Source organism: Mycetomoellerius zeteki, unplaced genomic scaffold, assembly GCF_001594055.1.
Source record: "Mycetomoellerius zeteki isolate Tzet28-1 unplaced genomic scaffold, Tzet1.0 scaffold3, whole genome shotgun sequence".
In the NCBI taxonomy this organism is placed as follows: domain Eukaryota; kingdom Metazoa; phylum Arthropoda; class Insecta; order Hymenoptera; family Formicidae; genus Mycetomoellerius; species Mycetomoellerius zeteki.
The window spans coordinates 161801-186657 of NW_017257282.1; the positions used below are offsets into that span (position 1 = coordinate 161801).

Genomic DNA, 24857 nt, shown 5'->3' on the forward strand with positions numbered 1-24857 from the left:
TCGACATCCTGCGAGTGCTCCCCCTCGCGAATGTATATAGTATGGGTCGCTAAAGTTACGGATATTTTTCGAAAATTTCTGATATTCTTAATCACGGAATTTTTCTCTGCTCTTTCGTATTTAATTGTTGCACAAATTTCCGTAAAGATACGATAATAATCATAAATAATTTAACAAGCAGATATTGCGGAATTCCGGCGAATGTTGTGGTCCCGAATTAAGAAAGACACAGAAAATTAGAGGATATAAACAATCTTAATTAATATTAACATAAATAAATTAATTAAAGAGTAATGAGATATCACTGCCAAATGTATTACACTTATTTCGGGAGTCAGTTCTCCGGAAATTCTTTATAAAAGTGTCATAGTATCGATTTTTCGATAGTATAATAAGAACTTTTTTCTTTAGAGAAAGAAAAATAGATTACGATGAGACGTTCTAATTTTGCAAACAACGAAATAGAGCATGAGCGTAATAATTAACACTGATCATTCGTGATTAAGAATAAAAAAATCATCGAAAATATTCGTAACGACGATCGTCAGAGCCGACCATCTGTTATATTTCGCTGTTTGTCAATTCGTCCGAAAGTTCCGAGTTTGCGAAGAAAATATGAAAAAGCTGAGTCGCATGAGTACTTCGAAAATCTGGATTTGTTCAGATATGCTTTCTCGGAACTTCCTTCGGGCTTTTGGCGCACGACGATTTGTTATTATGCCGAAATCTGTTAGTTTTTTGTCCTTACATATTAGTGTTGAAGAAAAATAGAAATGCCGTTGTGTTTATCTTATTTTTTCATCTAGTAAGAAAAAGAGAAAAGAAGAACACGAGAAAAAGCCAAGGTAGAAGTTGGCGATATTTTATATCGCGCACTCAAACGACGAGTTAGAGAACCTGGAAGAGGAGAGATTCAGTCAACACGAACATACGCGCATATTTTTCTTTTTGTAACATTAACGCGCCTGCGAACTTCGGTCCTCAATCGATCCTGTAAGTGTAAAACATATGTTATCCAACATGGATAACATATGTTGGACATTTTCCACTTCTTTAAAAATTCATATGCGCTTGTGTACATATTATTTGTTGTCGAAATTGCGCAAACAAATGTTAGATTGCAAACAGATATATTTAATAAGAAGATCAATAACAGTAAATGCTTGATGCGCCAATAATTGAAACAGTCATTTATTGCAATTGATTAACGACTGCACTAGTTGATTTTATCATTAGAGAACTACATTAACATTACATTTTTCTTGTTTTTTTTTTCGATTACTTTAATCAATAATGTAATTTAATCAGGGTAAAGCGAGGATCGAAGCGAAGCGTGTGTGGAAACGAACATTGGCAAACGAGAACGAGAACAATTCCTCACATAAACGAAAAGAAAAAGAGAAAATTCCGATTACACATAGAAAAATAGAGAGAGAGAGAGAGAGAGAGAGAGAGAGAGAGAGAGAAAGAGAGAGAGAGAGAGAGAGAGAATGAAAGTGTAATGGATGAACGAGAAAATAATGGGCACATGCAGATGAATCAGGTTTAATTGCAAATCATTAACCGTATAACTCTAATGAAAATCTATTTGAATGTAAGCGCGTTAAAAAATGCTATTAAGGAGAACAGTATATAAATGTATAACACGTATATGATAAAGAGCGCCCGGATCACGGAAGAAATCAGGTAACTCACGAGTATAGGTTTCGAAGAGAGATCTCTTCTTTCTCTTCTTTTTTGTTTGTTCGTTTATTTATTAATTAATATCCGTTTAAATGCTAAAAACGATGCAAAACGGCCGAGCGAGAGTTAAAGCAGAACATAAATGAAAAAAAGGTACATTTGAAGCTTTTTAAATTTACGATCACATCGAACATTTCCACAGAATAAATTTAAACGAAGAGAAGAAATTTCGATTTTCAAATAAAAATAATTTCAAAATGTTTTAAGAGTCTAAATACAAAAAAATTTTACAATAGTCTTATATGAAACCTTTGAATTCGTACTCATACATCTCACTTTTATCTGAGATTCTATAGTATATAAAAACTATATACTAAATACGCGCATTATCGATAAAAGTGAAATGTGAATACTTGAGTTATTGAAAAAATTGTTGACCACACCAGCTCAAATGTACTTCCCTTGTGTTAGAAATCAATGGTCGAGAATTTCCTTCATGCTGTTCAGCTCGGTCGGGTGTTTTCGTTTTCTTCCAATTACCGCTTGCTATCAGTAATTTTAATTGTTCGAGAATGGTTACACACGAACGAGAATCGCGACGCGCGATTCGACAGACGGAGATATCGAGCTGACAAGATAATGCGAATGTGAGCCTCGAAATCTTTCCGTCACGAAATGCTCCCATCGATAATTAACGTCCATCCGAAATTCCTTCCATCCGTAAACGCATACACACGTGAATACAACGCATATACAGACACACACATGCGCGCGAGTAAAATTCCTTCGTATGAAAATTTCCCGCAAATTTTTCCGCTTTTTTTCCTTTCAAACTCTATTCCACTGTCTCCCTATCTCCTTTCTCTTATCAGTCCACGCGCAAAAATACAAATTGACACACAATTACATTTGTAATCGAAATAATTTTTCTCACTCAGCTGAATAACTAGATCACCGATAATAACAGTTCTTTCTTTCGGGAATGCATTCACAAGGACAAGGAAGTAATGAGAAATCGATGTGTAATGAGTTTATGTGTAACATTCAATTGAGGATTGTATGTAATTGTATATATATAAGTACAATGCAGTTCGTGAGTTAAGATACATTCTCCTTTTTCTACCATGAGAGAAAAATAAATTATTCTAGTTAATAAAAAAATTATCTGTGCGTGTGTCATCCCCTCGTTATTGTCCTTCCATGTTAATTGTGCTATTGATTTTATGAGTGTTTATTATTTTTTACAAAATTATTTTTGTTTGTAAAAATGATGTGTAAGATATTTCAATTGAAATTTAAAATATGTCGTGAAAAAATATTTTTGAAACATTTTTTTCCATAACTTAATTTTATTTTATGATAAAAATAATTATTTGATTTATATTTGAATATCCTCTGTCAATCTGTTTAGTGAATTTCATCTCTTCTTTTTCTTAAAAATTGGCAACACTCGTGAATTAAGAATTTTTATAGTATTTTATCTCTCGTTGATCCTTCACATATTGTGAAATAATTTCAATTACAAATTCTTAATTGCATAGCAAAATTACAGCTTCTTACCATATATTAAAAAAATTATCTTAAGGGAAAAAAGGTATGTATAAATTTTTCTTTTCTAAAGGAATTTATTCCACTTCAATTATCATGGAGATAAAACAATTTTTGAAAACAATATTTATTAATTTCGCGATTAGATAATCTTCAGCCGCTCTAGCGCAAAGAATCAATACTATACATAACATTAGCGAAAAAAACGCTAACAATGATGACGATCGTTTCTCGCTTCAAATATATTTGACTAGTGATGCGAAATATGGAATAAACGAGATCGATTAATTAAGTAATTACACGAATACGCGTTTGCGTCGCTTTAACACGCATTACATCTAATATACGATGCGCTACAAACGATCGTAAAGTTATTTGTATCTAGAACAGGTATATACACATGAGTCCATTTAAAGTGCATAAATATTACATTGCGCAAAGCCCATTTATGTATATATAATACCACATACACACACACGGAAAGAATTGATGCGGTTAACAATAGCGCCATAATTGTATCCATCGTGAATCGATACTCCGACAGACAAAACTTAGCGTTACGAAATCTCCAACACTTCTGCCTTTTTATCACCGTTTTGCGCATTTTATCGGCCAACGCGGCATATCATAATTCGATAAGCCAGCTGACAACATGAATTATCTTCGTCACTTATTGCTTAATTAACTCATCTACGATTTAGAATATCCTGGACGTCGCTAATCAGCTCTAATTAGCTGATTTTTCTGGATTATAAATCTATAAAATAATACATAAAACAAAACTATTCAATCATAGTTAATTAAAGTTATTATCTTAAAAGAGAGCAAGAAATTTACTGCTGGACTAGATTCAATATCTAAAATTTAAATTATTAATGTCGATGACAGAATCGTATGTAGGACACTTGTCCTTTTATCACCAGGATCAACAGTATAAGCTATAATTTCAATGATAATAATTACGCCATTAGTTTTACACCAATCAATATCCAACCATTTTCGATATCTAAAACAATCAACCCCATTAAGCAATTTACGATGTCGAAGTCGACCACAATTTTTGTATTGCTCAATACTATAGCATATTTTTAAGGAATTATTTTTAAGGAAAGTAAATAATATTTAAGAGTTGCTGTCGAAAAGAAATCGATTCTTCATATAAATGCGCAATTTCTTCTATGAACAATCTTATAACACAAAAATGCAGTTTATCTCGAGATGATCAGCCCTCAGTCTGAATTTCGACTGAATCACTGATAAAGGAGTGTCAAGGTAAAACATGACGGATATCCCAAGAGCAACGGATGCATTCGTGCTAGTATTACAATTAGGTAGGTCTGATTGTGAGAGCGCCAACCATATCGCCCAACAGTCGCTCCACGCTGACATCGCCGACCGTCGGTTTGAACAACAACTCGTGCAGGGTAACACGGCAGAGTGCACGCGCCGGTGGTAAGAGCAGCAATAATCGACCCACCCTGCGTGCATCCCTTTCACAGAATACCGCTACCGTCTGTTCCTGCAATGCCGACACTCGCCCCGGCTCGCAGAGATTTCGTGACTCTATGAAAAATCGGAAGATACATCAAAGGGAGTTGAAACATCAAAAAAAAATTTGAACTAGACCAAGCAAATATAAATAGATTTTGTCGAGCTACTTATTAATTATATTCATCAGCTTTTTACCAGGCAAACTGACTATATGAAAAACGAAAATAAGCAAACAACTACGCAATCAATGAGGGCTATAAATCGTTTATTCCGTTTAAGGGGATGCTGGAGTGACCAAATTATCACGTTACAGTCGTATAAAAATCTTCGAATTGATTGAACGGAATAAAAAATCCTTTTATAGGATTAAAGTAGAATATAGAATAGACGCAAAATTAGGAGGTGGTGCAGTAGACCTTGTACTAAAATAAAAAAAAAGTTAAAAAATTTTTTAACATTCTTTCAATTAGTATAAAATCCACTGCACCACCTTCTAATTTTGCGTCTACTTTAATCCTGTAAAAGGATTTTTTATTCCGTTCAGTCAATTCGAAGATTTTTATACGACTGCAATGTGATAATTTGATAATGTGATAATTTAGAAACAAATATGAAATTACAATATACTTAGAGTTATAATTGGAGCTTAAAAATGAACAAAGCAAGGAAAGAAAAAAGACAATTAAAAAGATGAAATCAAAGCTTTGCTCACCCGCCTTGAAGAGAACTATGGCTTTCAAGCACGCGTATTCCGAGTGATCCACCCTCAGCGCGGCGCACTTTGCTAAAAGTTCCCTCAGTCTTCTCGCTTTGTCGAGGAGAACTTCCCTCCTCTCTGTCGGCAGATCCATGGACACTAAAGTGGTCTCATCTACGGAAAAATTCCACTGCGCGGCTGTCAGCACAAACAACTCGCTCCATGACTCTTCCAGAAGGATAGTTTGGTCTCTGTAAGGAAGCTTGCAAAAAAGAACAACAGCATGATTACCTTTTAACTTTCGCGAATATAAAAAACTATTGTGCTTACATTATTATATATTCTTCTTAATTCAAATTACCCTATTCAATTTAATACATTTTTTTAGTTTTATATAAGTAATGCTCGGTCCACAATCTTGCTTTAAGAAGTCCTAAGCTGTAAAGCTGTAAGAAATTAACCACAACCACAGTCAATTATTTTTCTCATATTCGACTGTAATTGGTCAATTTCTTAAGGCTTTACGGCTTGTGACCTCTTAAAGCAAGATTGTGGACCTAGCCTGATATTTTATGTTGTTTTGTTTTATCGTTACAAAGGGAAATGCTGTAAAGTTTAATAAAAGAGGGAACTTGATTAAAGCTTACTTGCAGAAAAGAATGTATACTTCTCGCCCATCGTATGGCGAAGAAAAGTAACTTCGCCGCAAACTCATAGATATTTTCGGTTGGCAGAAGGGATAAGCCTTGCATAGTGTATTCCGATGAGACGGAAGTGATAATTGGCGGCGCCAAGCGAGTGCTTACTAATTCCTCTACAACAAATAGACAATCCATTTGAATTTCCTACTACATATGCGACAACAAGAAATACTGATTTTACGTCCATTCTAGAATTGAAACGATATACATCTGCTATTGACGTTATAGAAATCAACTGAGAAACTCTAAATTATTTATTGTAACTACACTGAAAAAAACGATTGGCTGCTGCAGCAAATTAGATGGTAAAATATGGCATGGCATTTTTAATTGGTTGCAGTAGCCAATTTTTGGTTGTGTTAGCCTATCGAAATATACTGACATTACGAATAGGCTAACGCAACCAAAAATTGGCTGTGGCAGCCAATTAAAAATGCTATGCCATATTTTACCATCTAATTTGCTGCAACAGCTAATCTTCTTTTTCAGTGTAATTCATACCTTTCGATTCGATTCTGACATCGACAGTAGCCGCTTCCTCGGAGCTGGTAACTTCGTCTTCCTTGGCGGTAGTCATAGACAAGGATTCTGGAGACGGTCGTGGCAAGAAATGTGCTAACAAGCAACATCTAATATTTTTATCACAGAAAGAATAAATATCGACTCAATGATCCGCTTATATTTATTACTTACCGACGGACGGGGCGAATGTTGGTACTGTGGGTTTGAAGGGGAACAACGCGGGATACAAGAGGGGATGATAGGTGCTGTTTGCAGGGTGATAGACATTCGGGATGCCCGTATACAACCCCGAAGAAGTTCTCCTCGCCGCCGCAACGAGAGAAGATGTGCTTCTTGGTGCTCTTTCATGTTGCACAGCTAAAAAAATAACGTTATTATTAAAATGAAAAATCTCGACTAGTCGTCAGAAATTTATATATCATTATATTTAGGTACAAATACTTTAATATTAAAATTAATATTAAAATATTTTTTATTTAATTTAATAAATATTATATAATATAAAATTTTTTAAATATTTTTGTAAAATAATAATTATTATTTAAAGAGTTAATAAATGACTCCGTAAATTAAAATAAATAATCATTACAATTTCACACAATTGCATGTTCGTTTTTACACAAGAAGAAGAGAGAAGCGCGAGGAGTGCAGTGGCCCTTTAATGTACCTCCCCCCCTCTCCTGTCGCTAATTGATATCTCAGCAATCAAGTGTTTGGATTATCGCTCGACGCATAAGGGGGCCAGAGGTGTTTACAAAAGCTGTGAACGCCAGGCTGCTTCTGACACCGCTCGCCACCGGATCCTGCCGTTCGGTAAGCAGAAGTATAGAGTTTCATGTGGATATGTGAACGTAGGATGTGAGATGGCGAAGTGTGTACACTTCGCTTTTTCCAGACCGTTTCCCTTCCGTCTCGCGCCAGCCGAGGCGTCACTGTGCATTGTAATATCCAACTCGCAGCACTTTGCGGATATATTCTATTCTACTGAGCGCATCTAAAAGCTTTGCATTGTGTTGGAACGCATCCTTTGCGTATCAATACAGAATATGAAGCTTATCCCGCATGTAGAACGCAATAGGGTGGTTGATATCTCTAACGTCTATACGAATAATATAATTATTTCAATTGCTTTGTTTTGCTAAAGAAATTAAAAAATGTTTTCTTAGGAGATAAAAAAATATTTTGTTTCTTCTTTTTTAACAGAAGAATTGCGATTCCTTTGTCTTTTTTTCTTCTTGTGCAACATTAAATTGACAAGTGTTTTATTTAGCCTTATTTCCAAGATTAGCAAAACAGAGATTATTGAAAACTTGTCAGTTTTTTTGCAAATAATAGAAAAGAAAATATGATAATCTACAATCATATGATGAACCATTTCGATTTCCGTTAAAACTCGACCTGTCAAATTCCATGGAGTTCTGCGACTGTCAGAAAACAGAATATACATCTCTCGCTTAGCCACACTTCGCAGGATATTTCCGTGCAAACATATCGAGTGCTGCTCTGCGGCCTTCGCAATCGGGAGGTATCACAATAATAGTACTTCTTTTTTCTTTCTAAGAAGTATGGTAGACAAATATATATTATTAGAGAGAAACGGATTTAAGCACAAGGATCAGGTGCTAAAACTTGGAATATTTTAGAATTCATCGCGATATTATAAAATAAAAATACAGTTAAATTTAAGTATATACTCTAAAATTTTTGAAGTGGAATCTAACTCTGAAGAGTGAAATCTCATTCTTAAAAACAGACAATTGAGCCACTCTTTTTTTTAACACTGGTTCAATTGTCACTCTTTGTTATGGCCGCAGTACAGACTCTTACATAACGCATAATGCCTAGTGCATCAACCGATAAGAAAATCAACCAATCGAAATTCTTCTTTTCCATGAAATGAGAGGAAAGGAAAGATTCTGATTGGTTGATTCTCTTGTGCACTATGCATTATACGTTATGCAAGAGTCTGAGCTGCGGTCATAAAGCGGGGAGCACAGATTCTTGCATAACGCATAACACATAAGGCATAAGAAATTCAACTAATCAGAGTTCTTTATTTCATGGAAAGGAAGGAAACGAAGGACTTTGGTTGGTTCATTTTCTTATGCATTACGTGTTATGCGTTATGCTAGAGTCTGTACTACCCGCTTAAGTCTTTAGAATTAGGAAGTCTATTAATTACTAACCAAACGTACCGTCTCGTTTCATATTGACCTGAAGACACTTTGTGAAACGGCAGGCTTGGCATTGATTGCGCCGCGATACATCCACAATACAGCGTCCGTTCTCTTTGCACACGTAATCTAAATTCCTGCGCACATAAAATTTCAAGGCTTTCTTTGCGAGTTGCGATACTGAGAAATTTCCCGAGACAGAAAGAAACGAATCACACAGTTATAATAAAAATAAATAGCAGAGCAATTAACAAATCTATAGGGATGAGATCACTTACGAATATTACTTATAATCAGACGAGAAGTCAATTACCTCGCGTACCTGCGGATAGACCGCTTGAAGAAACCCCGACATCCGTCGCAACTCGGCACGCCGTAATGTTTTCCAGAGGCCTTGTCCCCGCAGACTTTACACAGTGTTTCCCCACGTCCATTCTCATCCATTTTCGACGAATCCGTTCGCAATGAAAATCGACTTCATGGAAAATATAGATCATTTTACATTTGGCGCTTATTTCTAATTTACGAAGCGGCATGTTTCGCTTTCCACAAGAACCAAGGACTATATAATAGTCTTTATTACATACGTTAATATTTAACTGTAAAAGTTTAAACAAAACTGGACCAACAAAATGTACTCATTGCGGATAATTAACATTGTGGCAATTATATTGCCACGACTCTGGAGAGCCGAATGTATACGCAGCACCCAAGTACACAAAGTATACACAAGGTAAACATATACATATATGAAGATTTTGTCTGTCCACATGGCCCGTCGTTCGCGGAAATATAGACAATGGCTACGTTTACACCGTGCGCTTAGTCCGCGATCTATACGATAGGCTTTTTTGTTTAATATACAGGATAAACAAAGACTATTGTATAGGCTGCGGTTTAAATGCACGGTGTAAACATAGCCAATGGCTCTTTAAACGCATTAATTTCTTGCATATCGTCTATTTACATTTCTTTGACCATTTAAAGGGACCAGAGTTGAAGCATTTTATATCGGTGTATAGAGAATTACAATTTAATATGTAAGCGATAATTATATACAATAATTCGATATAAAACGGTTACAATAAGCTATCTAAAATTTAACCGATTATTTCAAATGGTAATAAGGACACAACTATAAATATATTTTGTATGTGGAGAACATTCGAGAGAAATGCGAACGACCGAACGCGAGAACGTGAAGTCGCGAATCGACTTCGAGACATAGAGATAATAAGACGTGCTCCAACTGTTACAGAATAAATCATTATCTTTAATATTTGATCCGAAGACATTAGGCCTGTTCTTTTTAGTTGAACTTTTGCACTAGTTCATCTTTCTTCCTTTTCTCTCCAGGAGGACTAGTGCAAAAGTTCAGCCAAAAAGAACAGGCCTATTGATTTTCTTTCGTTAGCCAATTACCAAAACATCATTTATGTATTAATAAAATATTCCTTGAAATAGCTGAGAGAGGATCGAATCTCGGAGAAGATCGCTGAAATGTGGAATCGAACGCTAGCGTCAGAGGGTCATAACATATCGCGCTAAAATGTCGCTTCGAGAAACTCGAAGCACGATATTTCCCCTTGGCACAAAAGTGCCAGGCTTTAAAGTGACGACGAGACGGTAATACGTTGCAGGCAATATCGCTATGAGTCACTGACGCAATTGCGAGCGTCTCTGCATTATGCATGTGCTATACGACGAGAAATGCATATGCGAAGGAGACTCAGCGCTTCTCATTATCCGCCGTGGGATTTCCTTGCGCAACTTCCTCGCTGTAAATACGCTACTATAGCCGCATTTGAAGCTTCTCCAGGGGGGACATACGCGCCACTTTGCATATTGCGCGATGTAATGCGATAGCGAGGATCGCTAAACATCGCTCGCGACATCGTCGATTCCGCTTTCCGATTGCGGTCGCTTTAAGCTCGACGCGAGTAATATCGCGGAGAAGAACCGACGATTTCGCGCGATCGATCATGTCGCCGGCTGTCTCTCCACTATTTTAACGAGCCGTGCAATATCCGTCCCGTGTAAAATCGACGATTTCAATTTAATGGCCTATAAAGCCTGATCAACGTGACGTATTGTTTGAACACTTGAAATTTCTAATATTTTATTTAAATGTACGAGTTTGACAAGGATAATATTAAGTTATTCAAATATAAAAAATTGCGGTTCAAATGTTGACGAAAAGATTTCCTGGATGTTAACGAGCGAGTTGCTTTTCATTAATCCAAATCTGATTTTAGTTATATTCTATTATAGTTAAATCCTATTAGAAAGGGTTTCTGATGAAACAAAAAATATTATTCTCTTAATTTAATCTTATTGCAACCTTATATGTAATGTAAAAATTAAAAAATATTAAGATTAGATCAATATAATTCCTATTTTCTTTTTCTTTACCCGATGTACATATAACACACGATGCTGGCGCCACAGTGGCACGAAATCGATGTCCAAGATTTATTATAAATTTGAGAATTTTCTATTTAAGAATAAAATATTCCTCTGTTAACAATCAATATGATTATATCTAAATCGCCCGAGTCGAAATTTTGCTCCTACTTTGAACCTTAGTTTTAGAACGTATGTAGACTCTTAGAGATTTATAATGGGTTCTAATCTAATGAATTGAGCTCCTACGTTGAGCCTGTAAATAGCAGTTACTGCAAGATTTCCTACTTTTAGATTCAAAAGAAGTTTTCTAAATAGAAGCTGTAAATTAAGTAATATTAAAACTATTAAAAGAGACCCTATTTGATTGTACAAGTATCAAAACATGTTTATAAGGTTTAAATGAGATTGAAAGAGATTCAAAGTAGGACTAAAATTTCAACTCGGGCGATCCTATTTTACTATAGATCGAAGAATAGCATTGGTTCCGGAAATCTTTTCTACTCTTTAAATTTTTGGAATGGACTCTAATTCTAAAGAGTGAAAATTGAACTAGTCTTGAAAAGGAGTGGAGAAGAGGACTCAATTTTCAATCCTTAAGAGTGTGATTTCACTCTACATAGTAAGCTTTCACTTCAAAAGTTTTAGAGAGTATGGATGAAAGAGCGCGAAAAATTAGAATAAAAAATGTATTAATATACAAGACAAGATACTTTCTTGATTTTGCGCGATGGCCACCTTCACGAACGCGCCGTAATGGCCGAAATGAAATCGACGAGAGAGAGAGAGTAGCATGTCACCCGAGTCTCGCGCGCGGTCACAAAGTCGAGGAGCCAGGAGGTCGCGTGTCTTCCGAACGACCCATCGACGGCGGGCGACGGGCGGTGGACCCTCTTTCTCCCGTGACTTTACGTCCCCTCGCAGGCCCTCAGGGCTACCGTCTCTCGCCTGCCCTCCCACAATCACCCTCCGCAGCCCGTCACGGACCCGATGGGCGCCCGGACCACCTGGCCGTTTCCCAGGCTCAATAATGCAGCGCGCCCGACGTAGAGAGCATCACCCAGGCGGTGGTAAACCACCATCGGCCCCCAATCGGTCGCCGCCGGCTAGAGCTAGAGGAGTCCTGGCGGGATGATGCTACAATTTCACCGCACCCTCACACTCACGAGACCAGGACTATATGTAACCACCAGCTCTCGCCCTCTCTTTTTTTCTTTCTCTTTTTCTCAGGTCGGGTTGTAGGGCTGACTTCTTGATAGTCCGCCCTTCGTCGCGTCAAACAGAACCCTCTCACGCGAGCCTTAGCCTGTCATAACATTTTTATTGCCCGATGACCGCCCGCCGTCTTCCGCGACAGCAACCCATGATAGTCAATCTGAATCTCTTTCAATTGGAGCAAATTTTGTTATAGATGGATGTTTGGATTTTTAAACAGTTTTCTATGAAAAGTGATCTTATACAAAGAGTCACACATAAACTACATACAAAGGCTTTATTAATTCTAATTCCTTTCACTACATTATATCCCTAATGTTGTAATTTAAAATAGGACAAAATATCATTAATGCTCATTTTACCAATGTAGTGTAATTTTAATCTCGGTTTGAGACTAATGCTTGATCCTTTTCTGGTTCTAAAAATTAGAAAAAGATGAAGAGCAAGTTTTAGAGACGGGCATAAATTGGAGTTAGATAATTAAAGTTAGCGTAACATTGAAACAATCAGAATATCTCTAAAAGAGAAAAACGATTATAGAGGAACAAAGGGAGGTCTTTTTCTTTTTTTTTTTTGTTCACCCCCGTAATGTAGCCTCGGCATATTGTAGCCATGTATAGTATGCCGGTGTGCAATTACACGGGGCGTATTATTTAACCCTGTTTGCACGAACGCGTGTCGTATCGCTCATGCACGCACGTAACATATGTCGCGTTGCACCAAGAGTCACAACAGGGGTGAATCGGACAAAGTCAGATTTTCCGCCCTTTCTAAAAACGCACAGACTACGCCGAATATGAAACGAGGAACAGGAGCTGCCAAAGAGAAGATGTGGAATATTTTCTGTTTAAGTAATTTTGATATCATAAAGAAAGTTTCTTATTATATCTTAAAGTGAATTCAAAAATCTTTATTTTAAAAAATTAATTTGTCAAATCTTTTATAAATATTACTGTATTTTATTTTATAAATGTTTCATATTTCATGACAATTAAGCGTCGAATTGATCAAAAATCACGCCGAGAATTCTCTTGAAAAATAATAAAAAGATGTAGTTCCTTATGATGAAGATGGAAAAATTAAAGAGATCTTATTCTTCTGTTTAATTTGAAACCAAAATTTTACTTCGAATCTTAAACTTTTAGAATTACAATGTCACAGAGATACTTGAGGCTGACCGTTGAAAAGTTGTGATGAAGAATGTTTTCTTGTCCGTGTCAACGGATTATTATATTTAGGAAGACAATTTAGCATAAGCCCATCGATCACGCAAAGTTCGACAAGCGCGGCGCAGTTTGCGTTCGTCTAATGTCGATCGGATGACTTTTCGATAGTTTTCGACGACGCAATGCGCTGCAAGGTGTTGACGGCATGCAAATTTTTTTCCGCGTCATGTCACGTGTGTCCTTTCGCATAAAAAATGCTGATCGATCGCTGATATATAGAGAAAATAGTCTCGTATCATTTTTGGGCGCAGCTGCGAATGATATTCGTAAGATAGCTTCATACACCGCCTGTATAATTTAAGTAATACGATAGATCTCTAAAACAATTAGAAAAAATAATTTAAATCAATATTGAAATAAATGAAGAAATTAATTTATCATTTTTTTTTAATTTCTTACGTCTGTAGATAATAATTTAATAAAAAAAACTTCTAAAATATTTATTTTAGCGATTTTTCATATCATTTAAATCCTTCGAGAACTTTTTTGATATGTAAAAACCATAGATGTGCACGAAGATACATATTTCGCTATTGAAGTAATAATGAAGTTACCTCAAAGGTTTAGTTTCTACATGAGATCTGTACTTCGCAAACACGCGCATGGAAATATCTTTCCTCTCTCTTCCAATCATTCTTTAATATACCGGAGATATATTTAACATCGCGTGCAAGTAAGTGTGGGCGAGTAAGAATTTTTGTCTTACTTAAACTCTTTCTCTGTTGTTAAGATAAAAAATTTCCATCGAGAAGCCAGAATTAACTAGTGTCGCTCCCCTTCGATTAACTTTCTAATTTGATTAGCTCCGTTACGAATGCACGCCACTTTATTCACGTACATAAATAATTGGTACAAAGAGGGTTCATTGAGAAAAAAAGCACGTGGTGTTCTCCGTTCCACCGCCGTGACGCGTATCGTAAGATTGCTGAGTAAGTCTCACCTGGATCTTTTTTCTAACTCTCTAAAAGATTTTTAATTATAAATCTTTACGATTTGTTTTCCGCATCAGAATTATAAGTCTAGATTTTAATTCAATTATTACTCATGCGTGTAATTGAAAGAAAAGTTTTATAATATTTAAGAAATTATATCTATAATTAACTGAATTTATATAATTTGTTTATATACAGGACAAGAGATATTGTCAAATATCACGGATAAAGACTTGAGCTTGCCGTTCAAGGTTTTCCCTTTTTCGTACGCCCACTACGACGATTAATTTTTGATGACCCGCTTCTACGTAAGCATGGTCGTTACGTCGAGTCACCTGACGTGACTTTGTTGTACCTGAGGGTCGCAGTACAATTAACGACTCGTGAGTAATAATTGATCCTACAAAAGAATAGCATATGTGGCATAACAGATCGTAAACCTTCCGTTGAAAATAATTAATTATAATAATTAGCAAGTATCGATGACTTATAAGTTAACTGTATAAAGACAAACACACAAAGCAAAGCGTGAGATTAAAAATTTTCAATAAAAATGCCAGATTATTTCACTATTTAGCTTTAGTGAAAAGTTGATTCAAATATCAACTAAATAAAAAAATCTATTCTGCTTTTGTGCTCAGCGAAAAAGGGTCTGATATAGTAAATAATTGCCAAAAGTTTGTTCTTTCCATCGCACTCCAAAGTTTTTTTTCATCATGTTTTATATTATTTTTGCACTAATCGAATTAAAATGTGTGAAAAAATGCATTATTATCCGCCAATTGTTTATAATAATTAGCATGTATCAATGAGTACAACTTCTCGAATAATATCGCCCAGATTTACTTAATACTTGGATAATCGAGTACCGGAACCACGAGGGTTCCGGCGATTATTGAAGTTAATGACGGGAGCTGCGTTCCTTTTTTTTCACCCGATCCTAATTTACGATTAGCCGCGGCACGATCGGTTCTAGCCACGCGCACGTGCACGCTTCGCACGGCTTGACACTGATTGCGTGACACGTTCGACTACATTGTACACGACACCCGCGTCGTGGCTGTCAGTGATGGCAGCCAATTCGAGTTCTACTTCCGGCCGAGGTAAAATTTTTCGCAATAAATTTAATTACAGTTTTTTCAGCATATTAACATCTTTGAAATATGGTGCCTGTTTGAACATCGAAATTATTAAAATTTAATTTAATTCGCGAAATTACTATAGTGGTTTAATTACGTTTAGTCCGGAAATATTTCGGTGCGCAGTTTGTTAGACTTATACAAGTGTGGTATATATGTCAAGTACATATATATCATATTTAGTGATTCAAGATTGAATTATATAAATTTTATAAAGCTTTTTAAATTAATTTGCCTTTTTATGTTCCGCTGATATTTAAGACTAAAAATCGAAAAATGAAGGAACATTTAGAGCTTTACATCCGCCTGCAATTACGTAACAATTGTACAAAGCAACGTATGGACAGAGAAATATATATTCATATTATATTTTAATAAAACATAGGTACAAAGTGCCTATGAAGTTAATAATGGAATGCTTACATTGATAGAACAAAATTGCAATTATCATAATTTAATTATAATTTATAGTCATTTTTTAGGACAAGTATATATTTATAATTGTTTTAACCATGCAAAAACAGTCAATTATACTATTAACCTTTAGATTGCCGGCATTTTTTTATTAAAATAGTGGTTTTTTCTCGAAATTTTTTTTTATATAAGTAACATACGCGTGGCGCAGAATATCGAAATTTGTGCAGAGCCATAAAAGTGGCTTCCCGGCAGGGAACGTATTATATAATCAAATAAAAAAAAATTTTATTTTTTCAAAAATAGTGTATTTCAGGGTTCTTGGTATCGTTGATTCCAATTCTGAGTATAGATTTAGGAAATCTCGAACGTAATATTAATAACATAAATGAATATATATAAACGTATAGACTCATGCAGGGAACTTTCCTTTAGCATTAGCCAGAGCTAACGACATAGACGTAAAAAGTTTATAGCTCCTTTTTTACTTTTCTTTATTGTTTGGTTCTTAAACTTATTTTTTTAATTTTTTTCTTGTTTTATAATTTTTTTACTTTATTATATTTTTTACTTTTTTTTTATATATTTTTCAATACTTACATATTTTTATATATTTTGGGTAACATACAGAGTGTATCTACGTTATTATACAATAACGTACACTGATTATACAGTGCTATTTTTATTAGGAATAACACTGTATGATTAGTGTACGTTATTTTAGATACACCCTGTATATGTTTAATACAATTAGTATTTAAAATGTCACAAAAAATAGTATTTTAATCCACACTCAAGAGCCACAAAAGTGGCTTTCCCGGCAGTCTAAAGGTTAATAATAGTCACACATCCCGCTTAAAAACTTTTTTTCCTAACATATTTTTTAATTATTATTACCACATAAATAGTAAGTGAATTTAAGAAAACAGTTTATAATTGCAGTTGGATTTACTGAATGAAAACGTTTATTTTATTTACCATTTATATCTTGATATTTTACTATATTAATATTTTTAATTATAGTACAATTTTTTATGTTTGAGAGAACTATACATATGTATATGATTATTAATAGCATTATAATAACCATAAAAAATGGAGATCCTAATCAGAATTACTTTACTATACAATTATAATCACAAATACTAAACACTTTTCTCTCAGTGTACATTTGCAGCACAACGGCCGCACCGGAAGAAACAACATATAAAAAAATATTGCGTGTGGAATCAATATGCATTTATCTCTATACATATTAATATTCACGCGCACGGACTGCTCCCGGATGCGTATCAAATAAAGGTTCTAATTTGTGCGACGGCACAAATATAACGGGCTTGGGAAGGTGTGAAATAATATTGCGTGAGAACCAGTTACGCAAACTTTACGTAACAATATTCGTACTGTATTGCATTCAGACGGATATCGAAGACCGGATGAAAATTCCGCCCTCTCTTTCTCACTCACTCTCTCTTCCTTGAGTATTAACGTTTGCCTTCTCTTAACATATGCGCCGGTCTCGACGTAATGATGGTCATTGCGGCACGATAATTGCACGCGCGACCACCGGAAAACCGGGTTTACAGGTGCGTGTACTCACGGGTGACCAGCGGTAAGCGGCGTGACACGTGTCGCCTGTTAATCGCACCACTGACAATAACGCGCTGATTCTGTGCCGAGGGAGTCCGAAAAAGCTCAATGACGATTAAATCAACGATGTTTGCGCGGACCGGTCATTTCGACACGTTTCTTCGTTTTTCGCGATTTGCTTCTCCGAAATAACAGTCGTGTATATTTATGTATATAATAATACAGGAAATTTAATTCTCCACTGAAGTCTTTAAAGGCATTATCGGTATTTTAATTGTGAATTTTAATAAATAAATTTAAATTTGTAAAAAATAATGAAATACATAATCCGAAAAGATCAAAAGTTTCGATAAAAATGAAGGTCTCCGCGCTAACTGATCTATTTGTTTCGTGTATGCTTAATGTCTTGCCTGATGCGTATAAAATAACAATATGTATGTATATGTCTCGAAGCGAAAAGTGATTCCGCGAATATAACTTATATGATACAATTGCTACAGTAATATTGTTAGCTAAAAAACACAAGTAACGCAGAAGAAAATTTTATAGAATATCGATAGCGATTTTATACAAAATAACAAATAAATAAAAGAATGTAATTAAATTAAAAATTAATGCATACAGTGTTCCAATGAGTTCCAACCTGATTGCGAGTCAAAACTCGCACTGAATTCACTGAGCACGCAGACTTTCTAAGTTGAATTTGCTGACGCAAAAAGTTTTGTTTTAATACTAATTAATCATACACAGAACTACAACAAATTCTTATGTACTGCGTTTGCAAATTTTAAAGATTAAAAATTTTTATCTTAATATCCACATGGAAATTGTAAACAAACAAATCTTTTTTCAAAAATAATGAATTTTTTCTTTTTTTATTTGTTATTATCGTGATCTTTCGAACACGAGACAAAGATATAAATTATTTTATATACTTTATATATAATAAATATGAATTACTTTTAAGTACATTAACATATTGAAAATCGATATATTTACGAAACATTATTTTGTATCTATTATAACCTGAATATAAAAATACTACATTGTAATATTTCATACCCATATAATACTATGATTAATCTTCGTTTAAAAAAAATATATAGTCGACTTTCAATCTCTCTCAAAAAGATAACAACTATTACATCATTCTATATATAGATTACATACATATAGATATATAGATTACATACATTTGTTTTATATTTTACGTTTACAAATATTTTTTTTAATCCTTTGCCCTTATCAGTTACACTAGTTATTGTTCGTTTAAAAACTTCTAGCAAAAAAATATATTGCGTTGTTATAGTTGGTTACATATTATTGGCAAATAATATTATCTTTAGTTGTACTATTATCAATAAAATGGTACTTACTTGTATTAGATTCCAAGTTCAGTAAGGAACTATTTCTTTTTCGTCTCTGTTCACTATGATCTATTAATCTTCTCAGCTAAGTTTTACGAATGTCGCAAATGATGTATAGATGTTCTAAAGTCCCAAATTACGATTGGAGCATCATAGGTATTTATTTTTAGTATTTGATATATGATGTTATTTGCGTCAAACTTCAATAACACGCAGTCTCCAGAGAAAACAAAATATTTTTCTCTGCTTAAAAAAATTGAAACACATTTATATAAATGCAAATCTTACGACAAATAATACATAATTATTGTTTGAGATTAGTTTGGCTAATCTCAAGATTTTAGTTTAGTTAAAGAAATTAGTTTAGTTTGATTAAATATACTTAAATTAGACAAAATTAATTTAATTTTAACATTAAATGGCGTTACAATTTTATATTCATCACATAACACTATGATTAATCTTTGTTTTTTAAAAAATATAGTCAACTTGAAATCTCTCTGAAACTAGATAACAGTTATTATATAATTCTTTAAACATAATTTGATTCATTTTACAACGTACAAATATTTTTTAAAATCTTTTACACTTCGTGCATTAGTTACAACAGTTATTGCAATATTTAAAAATTTCAATCTTAAAAGTCGATAATCAAATGGTTGCCGTAGAACTTTCTATTACCTAACTTGGAATGAATTTGCACCAGCATGTGATCAGACTAACGTCATGATAGCAAACATCCCCAGAATTTGTCTAACAATGCACAAGACGCAGAATAAAGCCGCGCGCGATACAACTATGAAATGTACTCCTTAGAATTTCACGTCGATTATCCCGATCAGAGTGGCAAAGATTCCTCGATTTTGCTTCACGGTGATCGCTTCTTGTTGGCGAGTAAAACACGTTGAACTCGCGTACGCGCGTTGGGACACATGCGACCTATAACTCGTTATAATTTTTGCCCGTCGCTATCTGGTCGCGGCTTGCAGTAGTGTCTCAGAAAGGGTATCAGCTAGCGAGGATTATCATCCCCCGGGGTTCGCGCGTCGCTGGGCGGACGCGACGTCCGTCGACGCGAGAATACGTGCGCGAGACGTCGAGCAACGACAACGATTGGCCGACAGGCGGAGCCAGATCTCACGATCTTCGCAGGGGTTGAACGAGCACAACCCCTCGGCTAATTGTAAGCAACGAAGGGTATCCTCTCCTCCAGTCCTCCACTCTGCTGTAAACGGCGGTGAGTGAACCGAAGCGCGAAAGTCAACTCGTACGCAGCTTTTACTGCCTCTCCCTTCCGGCTAATCGTAAAGAACCACCGAAGTCGAACCGGCATTATCGAGCGATCTGTGAAAGGAGTATAAGGGGAAACGAGAAAGAGGAGAGAGAGAGAGAGAGAAAGAGAGGGAAAGAGAAAGGATTGTGTAAGGGAGGAAATTTACCTTAGTTGCTTTTCAGCAATTCAATAATAGATAACACGTGATAAAAAAAGGAAAAAGGAAAAATTATATTCTTTCTCTTTTTTATTTATTATAAAGATTTTTTTATTTATTATAAAAGTGAGAAAATTTACATGTAACGACAATATAAAATATACATAAGCTTATTAAATGTTAATAGTTTAATAAAACAATTTTATTATAAACGAATTAAAATTTCATGGATCAAATTATAAACGTAGAAAAATATTAACGTTATTTTTGTTTAATAAAGTCATAAATTTAATGTTATAAATTATTTTTAGAGAATTTTTAAGTACAAATTGATTTATTTTCGTAAATTATAACAACACTTACAATTAAATTTTCGTTAAAAACGAATCGTCTTCAAATCGCTCGAAAAAGCCGAAAATAAAATAAGAGTTAAAAATCTTAAAGCAGCCTGTATATTTTTGAAATAGAATATTCGTTCTCTCTCTCTCTCTCTCTCTCTCTCTCTCTCTCTCTCTATAAAAGTTGATCTCATTGCGTAATTTCTAGATCGATTTACATTGTAGATCGACTTCGATAATGATTGATCCTTAAATAAAGATCTGACAGGCCTCGTTGGAATATACATTCCTGTTACCGTACTCTGGGAGTGACTGTGACATCTGGTAGTTTCTCACGGCGTTGCGACGTTCGGTTACGCAAGACAAGCGTAATGGCATACAGTATTTCTTGAATATTTCATTTATTATTTCCTTAGAAATCAATGATCGCCATCTCGAGAATACACATATGCGATCAAGTCACCGTTTTATCTACTAGATATTTTATACACAGTGCCTAGAACTTGCAAGGTTTTTTAAAAACAGAAATAAGTCGCGCGCGCGAAACTCGAGAAAAAAAAATTACTTGCTCGAAAATATTTTTAAAGAATACAAGATACACACGAATTTATTTAGAAACATATAATTACATTATATAATTGCGTAATTACATATATATATTAATTAATACCAGACCTAATAAAAAGTAGACCTAAATTAAAGTTTGATAAATATCCTAACAAACTCGCTTTAAGATTATAAGCAATTTATCATCTCTTGCTTCCTAAAAAAAGATAAAATAAATATAAATAAAAGAGAAGAAAAGTATTATGATCACTTTGGACGGAAATTAAAGGTCGAGTTAACGGCGACAGTGTCGAGTGCACCTAGATACCGAGCTCTCCCGTTAATTTCAACACAGCAAAGTTGTCCTGAAGGGTGGAGAAAAGCAGGTCTGCGTTTGATAGCTCGCAGGATCCGCAAGATCCTCGAGTGTCTCCTCGATGTGATAGCGGGAGCAGAAAATCGCGCTGAAGTGGTAACGGTCGGGCTAATGGCTCGGAGACGATATTTTGTTAAACAAGGAAACCTTTTATCCCTCCTACCGCACTTCGCTGAAAAAGACGCTCGACGCCAGGGACGCTGTCTCCTCCAGTAGAACTACATCCAGTACTACTACCGTTTTATCAATTTGTCGAATTATATTTGTTTCAAGCGCGCACAATATTTAAAAAATATTCTAATCCTTGAGGTAGTGAATCAACAATATTTAAATATTTTTTGTAATGTACCTTCAAAGAGTTACATTAGAAAAAAAATAAAATTGCTCAACCTTTTTGTCAATTGTAACAGGTTTTAATTAATCTTACGTTCTTATATGATAGATTTTCATGCTTTTAAATAATATATATATATTTTTTTAATATAATTCTTTTCTATTATTCATTTCATTAGTACAATTTCAAGTTCGCTTCTTTAACTTTGCAAGATTTCATATAACGCGACTAAGCGTTTTCCACTTTCTTAATTCCACGCTGAAGCGGCCCTGCACTGTTACTTCGGTTGTCTTGTCACCAGAAAAGGGATGAAAGAAACCGAAGTGTGAACCGCCGACCGCCATGACAAGGTGTCACCTGCGGTTTCTCACGGTTCGCCCACGCATATCTCGCCATTCTCGTGGATTCCTTCGATCCGCCCTATCTTTCACTCGAATCTTTTCATACTTTCGCCCCTTCATCGAGAGTCTATAAGTGTGACGTGTCGGCTAACTCGATGAAGCGTTCAGAGGTTTTCTTCTCAATAAATTTAATTTCATTCATTTTCTAATTACTTAAAAAAATTACCAAGTTGGCTTCATCTTACTTTTTAATTAAACTAGGTTTTATAAACAAAATAAATATTAGTTTGAAATGTAAAGATGAAATTGATTAATGCTCTGCAACCTTTGAAGAATAATTATTGGAATTATTTATTACTTCGGCAATTACAATTATTAAATAATAATATTAAATATTTCTAGAATAAATCACCAAACATAATTAATAAACACATTTTATGCCTTGAGAATAAAGATAAGTTTTAAAATCATAGATCTGAAATTATAAACTTCCTTCTCAAGTTTTTTTTATCTTTAAGATGAATAGAAGATGTCTTTGAACATATTTTGGTGGCCTCAATTTTAATAATACGTTCCATAATACGTTCTATAATTTTATTTTTTAAAAGGTGATTATGTAAAAATGTATATATAATATCTCCTAGTTTTTTAAATCGATGTGTCTGTGTAACTTTACGCAGTTATGTACTTTTATTCCTCGCTCTTTCTTTATAAAACTATTAAATAGCACGCTTTATAATTGTAAGATGGATTTCATACCAAAGTAACAAAAGTAAAAAAAAAGTGGTTCCGGCCGGGATCGAACTGGCGACCTTCTGCGTGTAAAGCAGACGTGATAACCGCTACACCACGGAACCTGATGACGATATTTTTCTTAAGTAAGACTATATGTCATTAAATGTCTATATATCACAACGTTAACATATGACATGTTGATAATAAATAATCAAAATAATGAATTGATGACGGCATTATTGTGCAATGCGTATTTAGAAATAAGCAAAAATCCGTATATATTAACAAATAATTAAATATACAATAATAGAAAATTAAAATATAAGATCTATTTTAAAAAGATTAGAATTAATATTTTATAATCAAAAATATAAATAATTCAAAATATAAATAATTCAATAATCAATAATATTGTTACATGCAGTATACGGTCAAAATTCAAAATAAAACATTAATTAGGAAAATTAAAAACTAGGTCAATTACTGATAGCTGGAAATATGTATTTAAAAATAAATTGAAGGACAATTAATAATTAACACGCCGTTTTATTTATACACATATTAAGCGTATTATTCATATAAATTATTGTATACATAAAAAGGTCAGTCTGTATTGTACAAAAGAAGTTAAAGGTGTTACATATAAAGTCCATAATGATGTTATAAACACACGATAAAAATCTCCTACTTCCTAAATTATGCATAAATCGAATCTCGCATTAAATTGCACTTCTCGTGTCCATAATTAATTACTACCATTACGTAAAAATTATTTAATTACGAGAAAATAGTGTGATCAAATTTACTGGCCTATTTGAAACAAACTGGGCCGACTTTGAAGCCGAAAGCTTGTTGTGGTGATCCGTAATCGATTGGATAAAAATCGATCAGCGGTAACTGCTGTAACTTGCTGGTGCGAATTAAGAACACAGTCTCCTCTTTACCATTTCGACTCTTGCACTCGTCCGTGATGAGATAAGGCCTGATACTATTGTACGAGAATTCGTCCCTGTTGTCACCGAGTAATCGCAGCGAGAGATTGTAACTGCGATTCTCGTCGTCGTACCAGGCAACGCTGTTCGTGCACGTATACGTAAAATTCTGATAAGCTTCTTGACTAAGTAGACGTAGGAAATTCATCTGTACAACTCCGATTGTTTTATAACTTATCTGGAAAATATGATCAATTTCCTCCAATAAAATTCATAATTCATAACTCTAGACTTCATGATTTTATTCATTTATTTATTTGTTTATGCGAACAGTCTTTCAATAATATTGCAAGAAGAGTACGTCTCATACGCAGTATTTAACTGACACTTTTAAAAATGATAATAATAACGTTAAGTACAGAGAAAACCGTAGGAATAATTAATCATATTGAAAAGAATGAAAATTTTATCGATCTTACTCTAAATCCTCCACGTAAATACGAGTACCAGTCGGTTTTATTGTCTTCTTTTCTCCACGGTATGCTCGGCATGTGACTACTGTGAATATCTGGAAAAATGCAAGTTTCGCCCATGTTCGTGATATTACAAATGACACTAATAGCGTCATCTGGCATGCCTAAATTTGGATCGATCCAGTACCAACCTGTTTGACAAAGAATAATAAATTCTTTAGTCTCTCTCTCTCTCTCTCTCTCTCTCCCC

General features: G+C 34.5%; 2 protein-coding genes and 1 non-coding gene across 3 annotated transcripts in view; all 3 read right to left on the reverse strand.

Annotated features, from left to right (window-relative positions):
• Window positions 1-4558: 4558 nt before the first annotated feature.
• On the reverse strand, window positions 4559-9260 carry LOC108724453 (nuclear receptor subfamily 2 group F member 6). Its single transcript, XM_018450832.1, has 7 exons — window positions 9139-9260; window positions 8838-8953; window positions 6814-6999; window positions 6622-6735; window positions 6067-6233; window positions 5435-5681; window positions 4559-4794 (listed from the first exon to the last, which is right to left on the reverse strand). The coding sequence occupies exons 1-7, from the start codon at window positions 9258-9260 to the stop codon at window positions 4559-4561; spliced, it is 1188 nt and encodes a 395-aa protein (XP_018306334.1).
• Window positions 9261-23251: 13991 nt separating this feature from the next.
• TRNAV-UAC (transfer RNA valine (anticodon UAC)) lies at window positions 23252-23324 on the reverse strand. The gene has a single exon. It is a non-coding gene; the product is annotated as a tRNA-Val (tRNA).
• Window positions 23325-23843: 519 nt separating this feature from the next.
• The window catches only part of LOC108724459 (collagen alpha-1(XI) chain), a 14806-nt gene continuing 13792 nt past the window's right edge, over window positions 23844-24857 (reverse strand). The window contains 2 exon segments of the mRNA XM_018450838.1: window positions 23844-24372; window positions 24614-24798. Of these exon segments, the coding sequence (XP_018306340.1) occupies window positions 24013-24372; window positions 24614-24798 (545 nt within the window). The 3' untranslated portion in view covers window positions 23844-24012.